This window comes from Triticum dicoccoides, chromosome 6A (genome assembly GCF_002162155.2).
Source record: "Triticum dicoccoides isolate Atlit2015 ecotype Zavitan chromosome 6A, WEW_v2.0, whole genome shotgun sequence".
In the NCBI taxonomy this organism is placed as follows: Eukaryota; Viridiplantae; Streptophyta; class Magnoliopsida; order Poales; family Poaceae; genus Triticum; species Triticum dicoccoides.
The window spans coordinates 122,813,429-122,828,486 of NC_041390.1; the positions used below are offsets into that span (position 1 = coordinate 122,813,429).

At 46.5% G+C, this 15,058-nt stretch overlaps 1 protein-coding gene and 1 non-coding gene across 2 annotated transcripts; one reads left to right on the top strand and one right to left on the bottom strand.

Annotated features, from left to right (window-relative positions):
• Positions 1-1,361: 1,361 nt before the first annotated feature.
• LOC119319702 lies at positions 1,362-1,481 on the bottom strand. Its single transcript, XR_005154579.1, has one exon. It is a non-coding gene; the product is annotated as a U5 spliceosomal RNA (small nuclear RNA).
• Positions 1,482-1,601: 120 nt separating this feature from the next.
• Positions 1,602-5,947, top strand: LOC119315868 (protein JASON-like). Its single transcript, XM_037590324.1, has 8 exons — positions 1,602-1,978; positions 2,079-2,148; positions 2,243-2,316; positions 4,144-4,236; positions 4,315-4,391; positions 4,544-5,378; positions 5,465-5,547; positions 5,647-5,947. Exons 1-8 carry the CDS (start codon positions 1,919-1,921, stop codon positions 5,720-5,722), a joined length of 1,368 nt encoding a protein of 455 aa, XP_037446221.1. The 5' UTR covers positions 1,602-1,918; the 3' UTR covers positions 5,723-5,947.
• The last annotated feature ends 9,111 nt before the right edge of the window (positions 5,948-15,058 follow it).

Below are 15,058 nucleotides of genomic sequence, written 5' to 3' on the forward strand. Positions count from 1 at the left end.
ACTATATAATAACAAGCAATAATAGAAGTAAGAAAATTAGACAAGTATCTATATAAAGTAAGATTTCTTTTCCAGAAATAAGATAAGAACAAGAGGCTCACCACGATGGTGTCGGCGACCAGATCGGCACGGGCGATCGACGACGGTGAAGACGAGGACGGGACGTGACGGACCGCTAAACCTAGACAAATCTTGGAGAAAATGGAGTTTGGAGGTCGAGCTTCGAGAGGATAAAGCTTAACTAGTGTGGCTCGGGCATTTCATCGAACACCTCATGTGCTTAGGAGGTGAGCTAGAGCACCACAAAGCTCTACCCTCGCCGGCCAGAAAAAACAAAGCACTGTGGAGTGCTCTGCCGCGGTGAAGGGGTATATATAGCCACCTCATTGGTCCCGGTTCGTGGCTGGAACTGGGACTAAAGGCCCCCCTTCTGTTCCGGTTCTAGGCATGAATCGAAACCAATGGGTGTGGGCCAGGAGCGAGGACCATTGATCGCGGTTCATGCCTAGAACTAGGACAAATGGGTCCACACGAACCGGGACAAATGCCTCCCAAGGCCTGGCCGACCCCCTGAGCGCACGAACCGGGACGTATGCCCCCCATGGGTCCCGGTTCGTGACTGAATCAGGACTAACGGGCTGGCCAGGCCCCAACCAAAGTCCTATTTTCTACTAGTGATATTAGAACACGGTAAATGTTGCATCAGAGAGAATCGTTGCACTATATGATAAAAAATTGTCTAACTAGTTAGCGATTGTCATGCTCACAGAATAGGATTGGCATGCTACAACAAATATAAACGCCATCCAACGGTTAAGAAAGTTGCCACGCATATTTCAGAAAAACTGCCACGTTACATGAGACGAAACTGCCATGCTACGCACAGTAATTGCCATGCTCTATATAAAGAATGTCACTCGTTCAAGATTTCAACCGTTTCAAGGGGTGAATGAAGCGAACGATGTTCCATGAGGATTCCCACGTTGTCACGCACTGAGATTCGTGCACGGGTTAGACACATCACAGAGCATTCGCTGCAAAAGCCGTTATGATCCTTGCATTCCCACCTTTGCTACATCCCTCTATAAATTCATCCCCATCTTTGTCGCACTCCTCTCTAAATTCTGAAATGAATCATAACATGGACGTGCTTTAGTTTTTTCTTAGGGGATTGGACGTGCTTTAGTGACAAGCATGTGATGCATGCATCTATTCATTTTTTAATAAAAAAATCCTAGGCATGTGAAACTAAGAATGATTGCTTCATGTCAAATGGCTGATGAATTGGTATAGACCTTGCCTAGACTTTGAAAGTAAGTTGATCAATGTGTGAACAAATTTTGTAGACTGAATTGTGGGACCCTCCTCATCAAGAGAAAAGAACCCTTCAAAAATAGGTGTATGCTGCTTGATATGGTGCGCACACGGTATTCTTTAGTAAAAGGCGAAAGAATAGTTCGCTTTATGCTCACCGCGCAGCTGCCTGGGCTCTACCACTGCGGCTGACACCCTATAAGTAGCGATCAGCTCGAGCTCAACTCCACTAAGCAAGCGAGGTGGGACAAATAACCAATGCTTCGTCCATCCAGTGTTTCCACCGCACGGCACATTCGTCTCTACGTCCGGCCCATCTACGCCCAACCCATTTCCACCTAACGGCACAAAAAGGCCCACCACGCTAGGCGAAAAAACAAATCCTCCCGTCCCCCCTCTGCCCCCTCTGCGGTGTCCGTGTCTCCGTTTCGAATTTTCTTTTCAAATCTCGTCCCCCCTTCACCTCCGCCTCTTCTTCTCCCCCCTGCTCCGACCTTCCATTTCCGACAATCACTCCCCGGGATCCCGCCGCACCAATCCCCAAACCCTCGACCGCGGCGGCGACGACTGAGCGAGCTCGCCGCAGGATTCTCTCGACGCCGCCATGGGCTGCTTCCTCTCGTGCTTCCGCGGCCGCCCCGACCCGGCCAGCCGGGCCCTCCACGTACGCTCACCCCCACCCCCTGCGATCTCGTCTTCCCTGGACCCCTCGTCTCCGATCCGCGTGCCGATGATCTGTTTCTCCGGGTGTTTCTCCCCTGCAGGATCCGCTCGTGCGCAAGACCCGGCTCGGGGACGCCTTCCTGGACGACCACCACGACGACGGCACGGCGAGTGAGTTTCTGAATCTCCCGTTGCGCCGATCGGATCCGATTCGATCTGCTGATGATGGTGACGGACTGCTGATTGCGTGTTGTTTTGTTTTCAGAGCTTGAGGAGAGCCGGACGCCGAAGGAGGGTCTCGGGAACGACGGAGGGGTCGACGACGACCTCAGGCGAGAGGTACCGAGATCGGCTGCAAAGCGCTTTCCTGTTTCTGTGTTTTTTTAACTGTGCGCAGCTCCGTCGGTATTCAGGCCGTGTTGCCGGTGGGTGGCAGGGAAAAAAATGAATTGGTTGATGCTTACGTTTTGACTTTGACACGTCTGCACTGTCGATGTGGCCTTCATGGATAGACTGTCAAGTCTGTACCTGCTAATCTGCTATGTCTAGACAAACTTTGTAGTTAGAAAGTTGTTCTGCAATTGCCAAGGGGGCCTTCTTAGTACCTAGGATTGGCTGTTAAGTCTGCACTGCACTTTACTAGAATGGAAATCGATGAACTTTATAGTTAGAAGGTCGTTCTGCAATTGCCAAGGGGCCTTCTTAGTACCTAGGGTTGGCTGTTAAGTCTGCACTGCACTTTACCAGAATGGAAATTGTGCTGCTGCCCTAGCAGCAAAATGTCGTAACGTTCTCCTTCCATGCATTCTTTGGTTTCGGGAATGTATGGCAGTTGGCTTTTTTGTTTTTAAATTTTAAATCTAAAATTCATCTCCTCAATATGCCATGTTCAGTTGGTGTTAGTTTTGTCATTTGGGCTAACTACTATGCTCCGCACTGTTTAATGTTCAGTGAAATGTGTAAAGTATGCACCTGTGGCAACAAAAATACCATCTACCTTTTAAATACCTTTTAACCTTTTTGCTTGTGGAGACACATCTAGTTGTTGGCCGAATAGGACACGATTTGCGGATTTGAAACCCTTGCTTAGACCATTTTCAGTGGGCGTGCCATAAAAATTTCCACGATAAGTACACTGCAAGTCTAGCAGATGCTAGTTATCACATTTGCTGAAGTCAATGTGCGCTGATTTCAAAATTAAATATTGACTTTTTAGATCCCATCTGAACTTTTAGACTTTGCAAAAATATATGGAAAGATCATGCTGTAAAATGCACAACCTTCTAAAGATTTTGTTGTATATGTCGCATAGGTAGTTCTGAATAATAGAGTTATCAATTAGTGTTCAAATGTATTGCTTGCCTTTCCCCATCAGGCTAAGGCTTTGCTGAAGTCTGTGTGCACTGTCAAGATTAAATCTTGCTCTTTTTCAATTCCACTTCAACCTTTTGTCTTTGGAGAATTATATCAAGGACCATGCTATACAATGTATAACCTCATAAAGGTTTTTCGTATGCATTGTTTATGTAGTTTAGAATATTATAATGGTTAGTTATTGTTGAAATATATTGTCCATCTTTTCCACATATGCATTTGGGCAAGGTTGTTATGTGCATGCAACTTAATACGATATCATGGCCAACAGGTCAACATTTCAAATTTTCAACACCCTGCCAACGCACTTTCTGAATAGTTGTAACCTACGTCGATCTCAAGTCCAAGGATGAGAACAGACTAGACGTGAGAGGAAGTGGTGAAATATATTATCTGCCTTTCTCCATCAGCTTAAAGCCTTAAACTTCGGAGAGGTGGTTAGGTCCATGCAATTCAATAATTATGATTACAATCTTCAGATGTAGGCCAAGTCTAACTGGTTCTCAAATTTCAGGTCTATGCAGTTCAATAGTTAGGATTATAATCTTCAGATATAGTCCAAGTCTTACTGGTTAGCAGATTTTGGCATAGTTAGCACCAACCAATTACAATGAAAAAGTTCTGTAATGCTCATTTGCTTGATATTTCTACATTTATCTCTGCACTGCATACTGATAGATATTGTTACACTTCACTGTTGCAATTCCGTGTTATCTTTTAAATCTTGGCACTCTAAATTATACTAGTAACAAATTCTGACGATGTTTTCATGGAATTCCACTATTATACCAGGCAAATTATCTTAAATCTTGTGGCGCAATATCAGAAACCCCTCCCGAAATTCTGAAAGCATCAAACCAAGTCGAAGAGCGAGAAATTAACGAGGTGTCGTCGTATTGAGTTTGTCTTTGTGATCTTCTTTTCATAAAAATCACTGTCTGACATCTTTTTTCTTACACCCAGTGCAATGAGACGTCCAACAATGCACAGGAGACTAAAGAGGCCCTGGTGTCTGAAATTAAGGATTACTTGTCTGAGGGGTAAAGAACTACTGTACCATCTATCTCCATGATTATTATTTTTTGAACAAGATCATCATGAATGTTGTGATCCTGTAAACTACAGTAGTAAGGTGACGACTACTGTTAGCTGGTCTGAAAACCAATTTTGCTGTTTCTTTCCAATAAAACAGGTTCAACTCCGACGGGCACGATGGTGCTGTGAAGCATGATCAGGACACCGACGAAGGCACTGACGACCATGTCACTGAGGTTGAATCAGCGGCGAGATCATCGTCGCAGGAAAGGTCCTCAGGCCAGATCATCAGGAACCAGAATCCTGATCCTAGCGACTCGCCTTTCCCCACCCCTCTGGTTCTGAGGGACGACATCCAGACCCCTGGATTCACCACACACCAGGGGAACTTCAAGCCCGGGAAGCGCGGGAGGGCCAGCAAGCAGTTCCTGTACCCCGTCCTGCGACCCATCGAGAACAAGCTGCAGTGGACGGAGCTGAGAGACGAGTCCTCCTCCCCCGTGGTCGCCTCTCACCCTCCCAAAAGAAGGTACCTGTCTGCAGATTCCACCGAGAACGAGAAGCCCCATCAGCAAACCCTTCCAGGCTCAGTGAATGCAGACGCAGCGCTATCATCAGAGTCTGCGCCATTTCTGTTCCATGGCGGCTGGAAAGCGCAGCACGCCGAAGAAGAGGCGTGTCCAGAGGATGAGAACGTCAACCAGCAGCAGCTTGTGGGCGGCGGCGGCGTCGGAGAGCTGCTGAGCAAGAGCTCGGAGAACGGGAAGCATGGCGTGGCCAGCCTGTCCTGCTGGCTCAAGACTACGTGTGCGGATGGTGAGGGTGAGGGCCAGACTGGACGGCAGCTGGGCTTCGGGAGCGTCGATCTCAGCGACGTGCCCGTCTTTGTGGCCTCTGGGCTGAACTGGGACAACGAGAACAACCCTACCCCGATGCTGCCCAAGGCCTGGGACGGCAACGGGATCCCCAACACCACCACCAAGTACAAAGAGGTGCGCATTTTCCCTCTAATCTTCCTCGCTTTCACGGTTATCTGTATGTAACTTACGAGCCGTTGTACGTGATTGGATGTTCTCAGGACCAGAGGGTGAACTGGCATGCCACGCCTTTCGAGGAGAGATTGATGAAAGTTTTGTCCGATGAGAAACCACACCATCAGAGGTACATACTCCTGCATTACATTTTCCTGTTAGCGCTTTCAGCAGATATATCTATCAGAGGAGCTAACATGAACATGATGAATGATTGCGACTGTGCCAGGAAAATCAGTGGGAAGCTGATCCACCTGGAGGAAGACGCGGTAGAGAGCCCGGCAAGTGCGACTGCTTCCTCATGATCGGCAGTACGAGAGGGTCCAGTGTTTGGCCAGTCCGGCCCGAGCCACCTCTTGCTGCAGCAGTGTCTGAAGCTGTCTGAAACTGAACTAGTGCTGCTACATTCTTGTTCGCTGAAGCATTTTGCTTGCGCCTCCGTGCAACTTTTGCACATCACCTGCTGGTTGATGTGATGCTGGGTATATTTTTCATCAATAATGAAAATAAGAGACTCTGCTTTGGTTTCATCCTCCCCTAGCTGGTCCTGCGATGCCGTTGGGTCTCTGCCGAACAGCGTAGGGTGGTGGTGGGTGTGTTTAAATTCGGGCAATAAAAGTTTTTCACAACTCGCACAGAGGCCTTGATTCGTGTCCATGGACCATGGTCCCGTCCACACAGGCCACAGTAACCGAGAGTAATTGACAAAAAACTATCACATTTCACGTAAGCGTCCCACAAAACTATCACATTTTGAAAACTGACCAAAAACTCCAGTTTAGCGCTGATTTCGTAACAAAAAACTACCACATCGCGTTGATGACTGATTGAAGTGTTGTAAACGACTTTCTGACAGACCCGGCCCACCGGTCAGGACGGAGGCCGCGCTAACGGCTAACGGCGCTCGCCTGCCGCCCGTTAGCCGCGCGTGTCGGTCGGGCCCGGTCGGACTAGGCATAACCTGGCCGACCGGCTCGCTCCTCGTCCTCACCACCTCACTCTCCCCCGACTCACTCTTCTCCTCTGCTCTCCACTGCTCTTCTTCTTCTCGCACTCCGGCGACACCGCGACCATGCCGTCGTGGCCCAACAGCAACGAGACCTCTGACGATGATGACGAGTACATGAGCGAGTTCAGTAGCATGAATATGGAGTATTTTGTAAGTCAGCTCAATCTCTCCTCTCCTCTCCTCTGCTAGGGTTAGGGTTTGAAGAAGGATAGGGATTTCTCCATTTAAGTTCATGTATGCGAGTTGTAGCTGATATATATGTGTTTCCTGCTGCAGCAAACTCCAGATACTGTGATAGATCCAAGCTTTTCTGGGCTTGTGACTGAATCTAACCGTAGGTGCATCCTGCACAGGGAGAGGGCTGGCAAATTTGTGGCATTTGAAGACACTGACACTGGCAGGAGATTCATAGGATGTGCAACTAAGGTAATGAACCAAGTTGTCATGGCTGTGATTGATTCGTTTCGTGCTTTTCTGAATAATGATGCTGCTTTTCTCATTTTTGATTAATTATAAGAACATTGCTATGTCTAAATTATGTACTTGTAGCAAATAGCAACAAAGAGCAATGGAAACATAGCACTGATTTATAATTTGTAGCATAGAGTTAGCTAGTGTATTGTAGCTACATATATGAGTATTGTTTATGATTTGTTATTGTGAATATGTTTGTTAATGAAGAATAAAGCTCACTTTAAATTTAACTGGATTTTCAGGATGGTGTGAACTGTGGTGTTTTAGAGTGGGTAGATGCCCCTTGGCCTGTGATTTTGCAAAGATGCTTAACCAAGCTCTGGGATATGTATCATGAGAAGAACCTTGGTAGAGTGCAAGACAAAGAGGCTCATGAGATAGAGGTTGAGAAACTGAAGAAGGAGCTGGATTCTCTTGGCAATCAGTACAGTCAGCTTGTGGATGATGTATCCAAGCTGCTTGATTACCAGGATGGGCAGAAATCCCATGACATGGATTACACAATCCAGACAATCAATGAACTTAAGGAGAAGAAGCATCAGCTTGAGGAGCGGGCAAAGATTGAGATTCAAATGGAGAAGCTTAAGCTCAAGAAAGAACAAAGGTGCATCCTGTAGAGTCAAGATGATATCATTCAAAACACCAGGAAAGCCATGAAGGAGATACAAGTTGAGAGAGACCTCCTTAACGAAGAGAAGAAGAAGCTGGAGCATATCATTGCTGAGCTCTTGAAGGCAGGTCATGGGTGCAAAGAAAAGCTAGACAAGATCAAAGAAGTTGTCATGGAGGAGTGAAGTGGTAGCTAGGGTTGGTAAGTGAATATGAGGCCTATATATATAACTGGTCTAGTACTAGAATCTGATGCAGATATGCATCTTAATATTAATATGAACTCCCTATGAACTGCCTATGGTTTCAGATCATTTTGGTTGTGTTGTTGGGTGCTGCAATGCCCCTGATCTGTAATGCTCTAAGATAATCCTATTTGTAATGCCACCTGAACCATATTATCCAGATGTTGTTATATCTCCATATGCAATTTGTTGCTGCTAGGTAGTTGTTGCTAATACTTACACTTGAATCTAGTAACACCAAACAACATTGAAACTGAAAATGAAAATGAAAATGAAAATGAAAATGAAACTTGCATTACATAGGAGGTAGCATAGATAACACAAATTGTCCGAGGATGCAACATACATAGCATTACATAGATAGATAGCACCAAATAGTTTGAGGGTAACTGAAACTAGCCAACACTGAATAAGACTGACGAAACTGAATGTGAAACTTAATAGTTTCACATTCAGTTTCAGTTAGGCGCTTGCCCTGCTAAGCGGCATGAGCGTCGTACCTCCTCTTCACTTCGGTAGGATGATTTGCCAGCATATGCACCTCCTGTTCTTCTTCATCTTTGTCTTCATCGATGAAGATGATGGGAGGAGGGCGGCGGCGAGCCTGCAGTGCTGGTGGTGCGATGATCTGGAGGTCGTCGTCCTTGTCTTGGTGCTTGTTTGCGTTTGCTTCAGCCGTAGATTGTGCTGGGGCGACGTAGTGGTGGTCTGCCCACCGCTACCTCTGCCCAGCATCGGCGGAGCCCGCCTCTTTCATTCCCCATAGCAGTATATCTATGGGCAGGATCCCCTTACCTCGGTTTCCATATTGCTGGTCCATGCATTGCTTCTCCTCACTCGTCGTCTTCTTTCTCACTTCGTCTGCTCCATCCACCAGATCTTGAACGCTGGTGTACCTTGTGGCGACCTTCATGTAGTCCATGAAGAGGTCGTCGTCGCCGCGCGCTGAACCATAAAGCATGGCAACCCATCCCTTGCCAGTTGGGAATAGGTTGAGCCATGGGTCTGAAGAAGAGGAAGAAGCAGCCATGGTTGGAGCAGGAAGTGGTGAGTGCAGAGGTGTTGAGCTAGGTGAAGTTGTCGTGAGGTAGAGTGATGTGAGTAGAGTGATGTGAGTAGAGTAGCTGAAGAAAGAGGGGGTAGTTAAAGAGAGGTGGAGTGAGGCAGTGAAGAAGTAAAACTTGTGCAGCAGTAGTTGACAGGGTGGTAGTTGTGGAGTAGTTATTGTGTGCCGAAACTTGTGTTGGTTAAGTGATGTTAGGTGAAAGTTGTGCAATCGTTATTTTGTGGTGAAAACATATATTGTTGACTGAGATACTGTTTCTAGAGAAAAATCAGAGAAATTGACATACATTCAGAGCACAAATTCAGAAAATCAACAGGTGCGCATAGATTCAAAGCACAAATTCGAAAAATTCAGAAAATCCACGCATACAAAAGCTCATAGATTCAGAGCACAATTTCAGCAAATTCTGCAAATCCATGCATACAAGTGCGCATATATTCAGAGAAATTTCAGATACATCATCACATACATAGTAGAACCAGAGACTTGGAGAATTCAGATAACATTGAAGAACTTAACCTTGAACCGTTTCAAGACGCAGAATCAAGAATTCTGCTCCACCTAGCCCTTGTGACTTGGTAGCGATGGAAGGTTGCACTATCTCTAGCCCACCAAATGATCAATTCATCGGTGATGATTTGTTCCATCTGGGAACACCTCCTTGAACTGCATCACGTCGAGGGAGTTGCGGGCTGCCATAATCGTTGCAGCCAGCCTCTGGCGTTGCTCACGTGCCTGAGCCCTACGACTCCTCCTTTCCGCTCTTGCGGTCCTTCTTGCTGCTCCAGAACTCTCATCCTGGTCGTCGACAACCTCTCCTATGCTTGGATCCATCTTTGTGGCTAAGGTAGGGTTGTAGTGATGCTGGCGGCTAGGGTTTTAGTGGTACGGGAAAGGACAGGTTAGGGTCTTTTTATAGACACCTACGCAGACTTGTGGACTGTGGTCCGATATGAGAGCCCAGTCTGAGGCCCATTTCCACCCACAAGTGCACGACAGGTTCAGATAGTGCACGACAGGTTCAGAAAAGTGCACAACAAATTCAGAAAGTGCTAAACAAATTAAGAAAGTGCACATAAAACCTCCCAAATTTGAGCTGACAGGTTTCAGTAGTTACCACTGCAGTAGAAGTAGCCTGCCAATTTTGAGCTTGGGGTCCTCTTCCTCTTGGTCCCAACTTGAATATCTGAAGTGGTTGCAGCTCTTGGTGCAGTGAATCCATGGATCCTCCCTCCACCTGCAGTCCTACCTCTTTTAGCTCTTGGTGTAGGGCCTGATGCAGAAGTAGAAGGACCTGGTTGAGATGTAGCAGGCCTACATGAAGTTTGTGCTCCTCTTCTACCTCTTGCAACAGGGACTGATGTGGTTCTTGCAGCAGGTATATCAGAGTAAACTGCCCTGTTTTCCTGCATGTCAAACATAACTTTTATTTCTAAAAGTGTACTCATTCAGAAATGTCTGAGATTTTTTCCAAGCTTGATAATTATCTGGTGTTTGTTTTTCCTCATCTGAAGACTAGGCTTCAGAGTCTTGTTGCATGTTGTATACATGTGTCCTTCTAAACCACAGTTTCCACATGTGATAGTGCCCATCCTACTTGTGTCTCTTGGAGCTGGAACCTCAAACTCTCCCTTCCTCCTTACTGTCTGCTTTTTGCCTGCCTTTTCTTTGAGCACAGGAGGATGAATGTCTTGAGTGTTTGTATCAGGCCAGCAATCTGGACCAGGTATAGGGTAAATAATTGCTTTGTATGTCTCCATGTACAATGGCTTCTTGAAGAATTCAGACACATAGTCCTCAGGATGCAGCTTTTGTTTTGTCATTGCAGATATGCCATGACTGCAAGGTACACCTGTCATGTTCCATCTCTTGCAGTCACATGTGCAGGTTGCCATGTCCACACAATATTGTTTTTCTTTGCTTGTTACTTGCCAAATTGTTTCACCAGCTTTGTTAGCCTGGCAGTACTTGGCATATTTTTTATTCTCCTCTAGAATCTCTGAGTAATTTGGTGTGATTGTCCACCTGCAAGTCTGTGACTTCTCCCTAGTCTGTTGCCTCTTGATCATCTGCTTTGTCTTGATCCCTTCAAACATTGTCCTTATTGGTTTGGATCTTACATCAAGTATCATCTTGTTGAAGACTTCACTAAAGTTGTTCACAACTAGATCTGTTTTGCAAGTATGGTCCATAGCATACCTAGCCCAAGTAGAGACTTCTATATTTTAAGCCATTTCCAAGCATCCTCACACTGTGTTTTCAGCTCAGCCATCCCTAATTCATGCCCATGTCTAGTATAAGAGTAGCTAGCCTTGTCAACACACTTCTTTAGTTCTTTGCTTCTGTAACCAGCTGATTGGAAGTTGGCATATATGTGCCTAAGACAGAATCTTTGAGGTGAATCAGGGAACACTTCATTTATTGCCTTAAGTAAACCCTGTACATTCAGAAAATAGATCTACATATGAACACACTCACATAATTCAGTGAATTACTATACCAACTATGGTCAATGATTTAGTTTCTAACCTTTTGCCTGTCAGATATTATTGTGTATGTTCCAAATTTGTTGCCACTACCAATGCAGCATCTCAACTGAGTTAAAAACCAAGTCCAACTGTCTCCATCTTCCTTGTCAACCACACCAAAAGCTATATGATAGATGTTGTTGTTGCCATCCCTTCCTGTGGCAGCAAGAATTTGTTGTCCTGTGGTTAACTTGATGAAACATCCATCAAGCCCTGGATGGAGTCACACATTAGCTACAGAAGAAAATTGACACACAAATATGTACAACACAATCAGGAAATATTTATCTATAAATGGTCTACAACCATTAAGAAACCCTTCCTCTGAAGCTGCCAAACAGTAGAACATGTACTTGAATCTAAGAGTGGGTGCAGGGTTTTCTGTGTCAACAAATGTTGTTACAATACACATGCTCCCATGGTTCATATCAAGAACAGCTTGAAGATAATCCCTCAGCCTCAAGTACTGCTGCTTGTGGTCACCCTGCACCACACCAACAACCTTCCTCCTGGCCCTATAGGCAACACTTCTTGAAACATCAACTGAGAATTTAGTCTTAGTCTTCTTTATTAATGTATCCATAGGAGATCTAATGTCTTCTCTCAATGCTGGTTGTACTGATTTGGACAACCACTTTGTAGTAATCTTTGTGGTCTCTGCACATGCTCCACAAGTATGCAGCATATCACACTTCTTGATGCAGAAAGTTTTTTCATGAGCTATCTTAGATGCACTGATATGAAAATCACATCCATGGGCTCTCTCTGAGCACCAAACAATAATCCTATCAGGGGCATTTATGTGATATTGGAAATTCCTCAGAGTCCTGATGTGAAAATCCCTAAGTGCATCTCTGAACTCATAAACAGTGGTGAAGCACAATCCCTTACAAAACTGTTCATGTGGATCTGGAAGCTTCTCATTGAACCATACCCTATCCTTTGACTTCTTCAACACTCTCTTCCTACCACTTGCTAGTTTGAAAGCTCCTTCAGGCTCTTCTTCTTCATCACTAATGCCAACATCACCAGGAAAACAAAATTCATCTGCTTCAGGAAACCAGTCTGGTTTTACCTCTTTCTGAACCTCTTGGTGGGATCTAATGGTTGGACTAGGGTTTCTGACTGGCTTAAGTTTCTGGACCACTGATGTATCTACTTGTGCAGCTTCTTCTTCAGAGGGGGAACCTGGATGTAATTGCACATTGTTGTCATCTGAACCTGACTGCGCATCATCAGAAAGAAATTCAGACACATCAGTGTCACCTTCAAAATGGTTAAATTCAGCTTCCATCCGCAGACAACTTTGCTTAAGCTCATCCTTTCTGTCACTGATTGCATCCACCAATTTTGTGCAACTTTGTTGAGTGTTAATGCAATGTTCAGCAAAATAACTATCTCTATTTTCATCTGCATTACATGGCTCGTCTGCTCTGACAACTCATATGTTCACACTCTTTTCCTTCTCAAAGTGAATCAACATCTGCTGCACATCATGTTCAGAACCAAGATGCTCCATACCTTCTATTCCTTTCTCCTCATCGACAACATAGTACATATAATCATCAGCTCCATAGCCCTCACTCCGAATGAGAGAAACCATAGTCAAAAATGATATGTCTGACTGGTAAATTCCTCTAACCACAGATTCTCTAGCTAAGAAATGGAACCAAATTTCCCACTTGGGGTCATCAATACTGCACCACAAATTGGAAAATTTATAATTAAATGGTCTGCACAATATTTAGTGTCTGACAGTTCAAATTTTCTAGTTTTTTACATTTTGGATTCAGTCACAGCAAAACAAATTGTTCATGTTCCCAGCAGATTTCAATTCCTGTTGTGCTCAAACATGGTTCTAATGTAAATCTAACTATGAAACTATCCTATATATGGTGATTCCTAACAAAACAAATCATTTCAGAAAAACAATTACAAATCAGTTGCCATACCTCGCGCCGCCAGCAGGACAAGGAAGTTTGCGCCGGCCTCGAGCTGCGCCTCTTCTCTTTGACGCTGCTACACGCTCTTCTCTTCAACGCTGCGCCTCTTCACAATCGTCTGGGACGGCTCAGGTTGAGGCTGGGATTGGTTTTCGACCGCAAAGCTACTGCTGCCTAGCCAGTTATCAATCTCAACGAAGACGGCATCCCCGCCGCCAACCACGTCGGGGGGCGCTCCTCCAAGCGATTCGGCGCCGGAGTTTGGATCCGCCGCCGCCATGAATGAAGACGGCTAGGGTTAGGACAGTGAGGTCGGGGGAGAGTGAGGTGGTGAGGACGAGGAGCGAGCCGGTCGGCCAGGTTAGGCCTGGTTCGACCGGGCCCGACCGACACGCGCGGCTAACGGGCGGCAGGCGAGCGCCGTTAGCCGTTAGCGCGGCCGCCGTCCTGACCGGTGGGCCGGGTCTGTTAGAAAGTCGTGTAAAACACTTCAAACGGTCATCAACGCGATGTGGTAGTTTTTTGTCACGAAATCAGCGCTAAACTGAAGTTTTTGGTCAGTTTTTAAAATGTGGTAGTTCTGTGGGACGCTTACGTGAAATGTGATAGTTTTTTGTCAATTACTCCAGTAACCGAAGTTACTGAAGGTCCTTGTGGGTGAAAGGGTCCCTGATAAGTAGATTTGCGCTGCATGTGAGATGATGATCCGTATCCAGGCAGTGGATTCCTCTGGGATGGACGGTAGCGCAGGGGCACCGATTTTTCAGCCGTGGATTGAGGGGAAGTAAACCAAACCATGGGCGGCCAGTCCCCCAACCTGCAAATGGCGAAGCACGGGCGCTGTAGACAGACGAGGGCGGCAACAGGCCTGATAACACGCCTCCAAAACGAACCAGATCCAAGATCGATCAACTCATCAGAAACAAGCAAATCCACAGGCCAAGACCAGACGGGCAGAGGAGCGAAAAAACCGTCGTCGGCTAGTCCCCAATGGTCATATGATATCGGCCTGGCAGGGCTCACGGGCACGAACCACTGTTTGCCGCCACGGCCCGGCGCCCGCCCAACGCACGCGCGTCCTGTCTGTCCCCGGCCAGCGCTGCCGTGTCTCTGTGCCCTCGCACTGCCGCTCACTGCGGCGGCAGATTCCCCCGCGACCGCGCCACCCGAGGCGCGTGTCGTTTCCGAGCCAGCGCGGGCTACGGTCGTCGTCGTCGCCGTCGCCTTCGTGCTGGCTTCGCTCGCATGTGGCCGGGGCCGGCCGATGGATGGATGGGCCGATCATGATCAACTAATCAAGAGTAAAATTCATCAACAGTCACTAAGCTCGTTCGTCGCGTGCAAAAAAGTCACTGAATTCAGAAACTGCAATGTTCGGGTTGACAAACTTGTTCCGCGTGCGCACATACGGTCACCGCGTCCGTTTTCATACGTATTTTGCTTGCGTGGCGCTGTCTCACTCGCTGTACGTTGCCACCTCATCGTTCGAGGGACTGCAGCAGCGAAATATCGCGACGGGAGGGCCATATCGCAAAAATGCTACCACGTTCGTACTGCAGTTTGCAGGTTACATGCGATTTTTGGCACTGGGAGCAGAATTATGAGGCATATCTCATTGAGCATGGTCATCTGAATGATAGTGGACATGAAGGTGTAGCTGTACAGGAGATGGAGGCTACCATGTTGAAGAAGAAGAAGGAGGAGGAGGCCACCATGTTGAAGAAGAAGAAGGAGGAGGAGGAGGCCACCATGTTGAAGAAGAAGAAG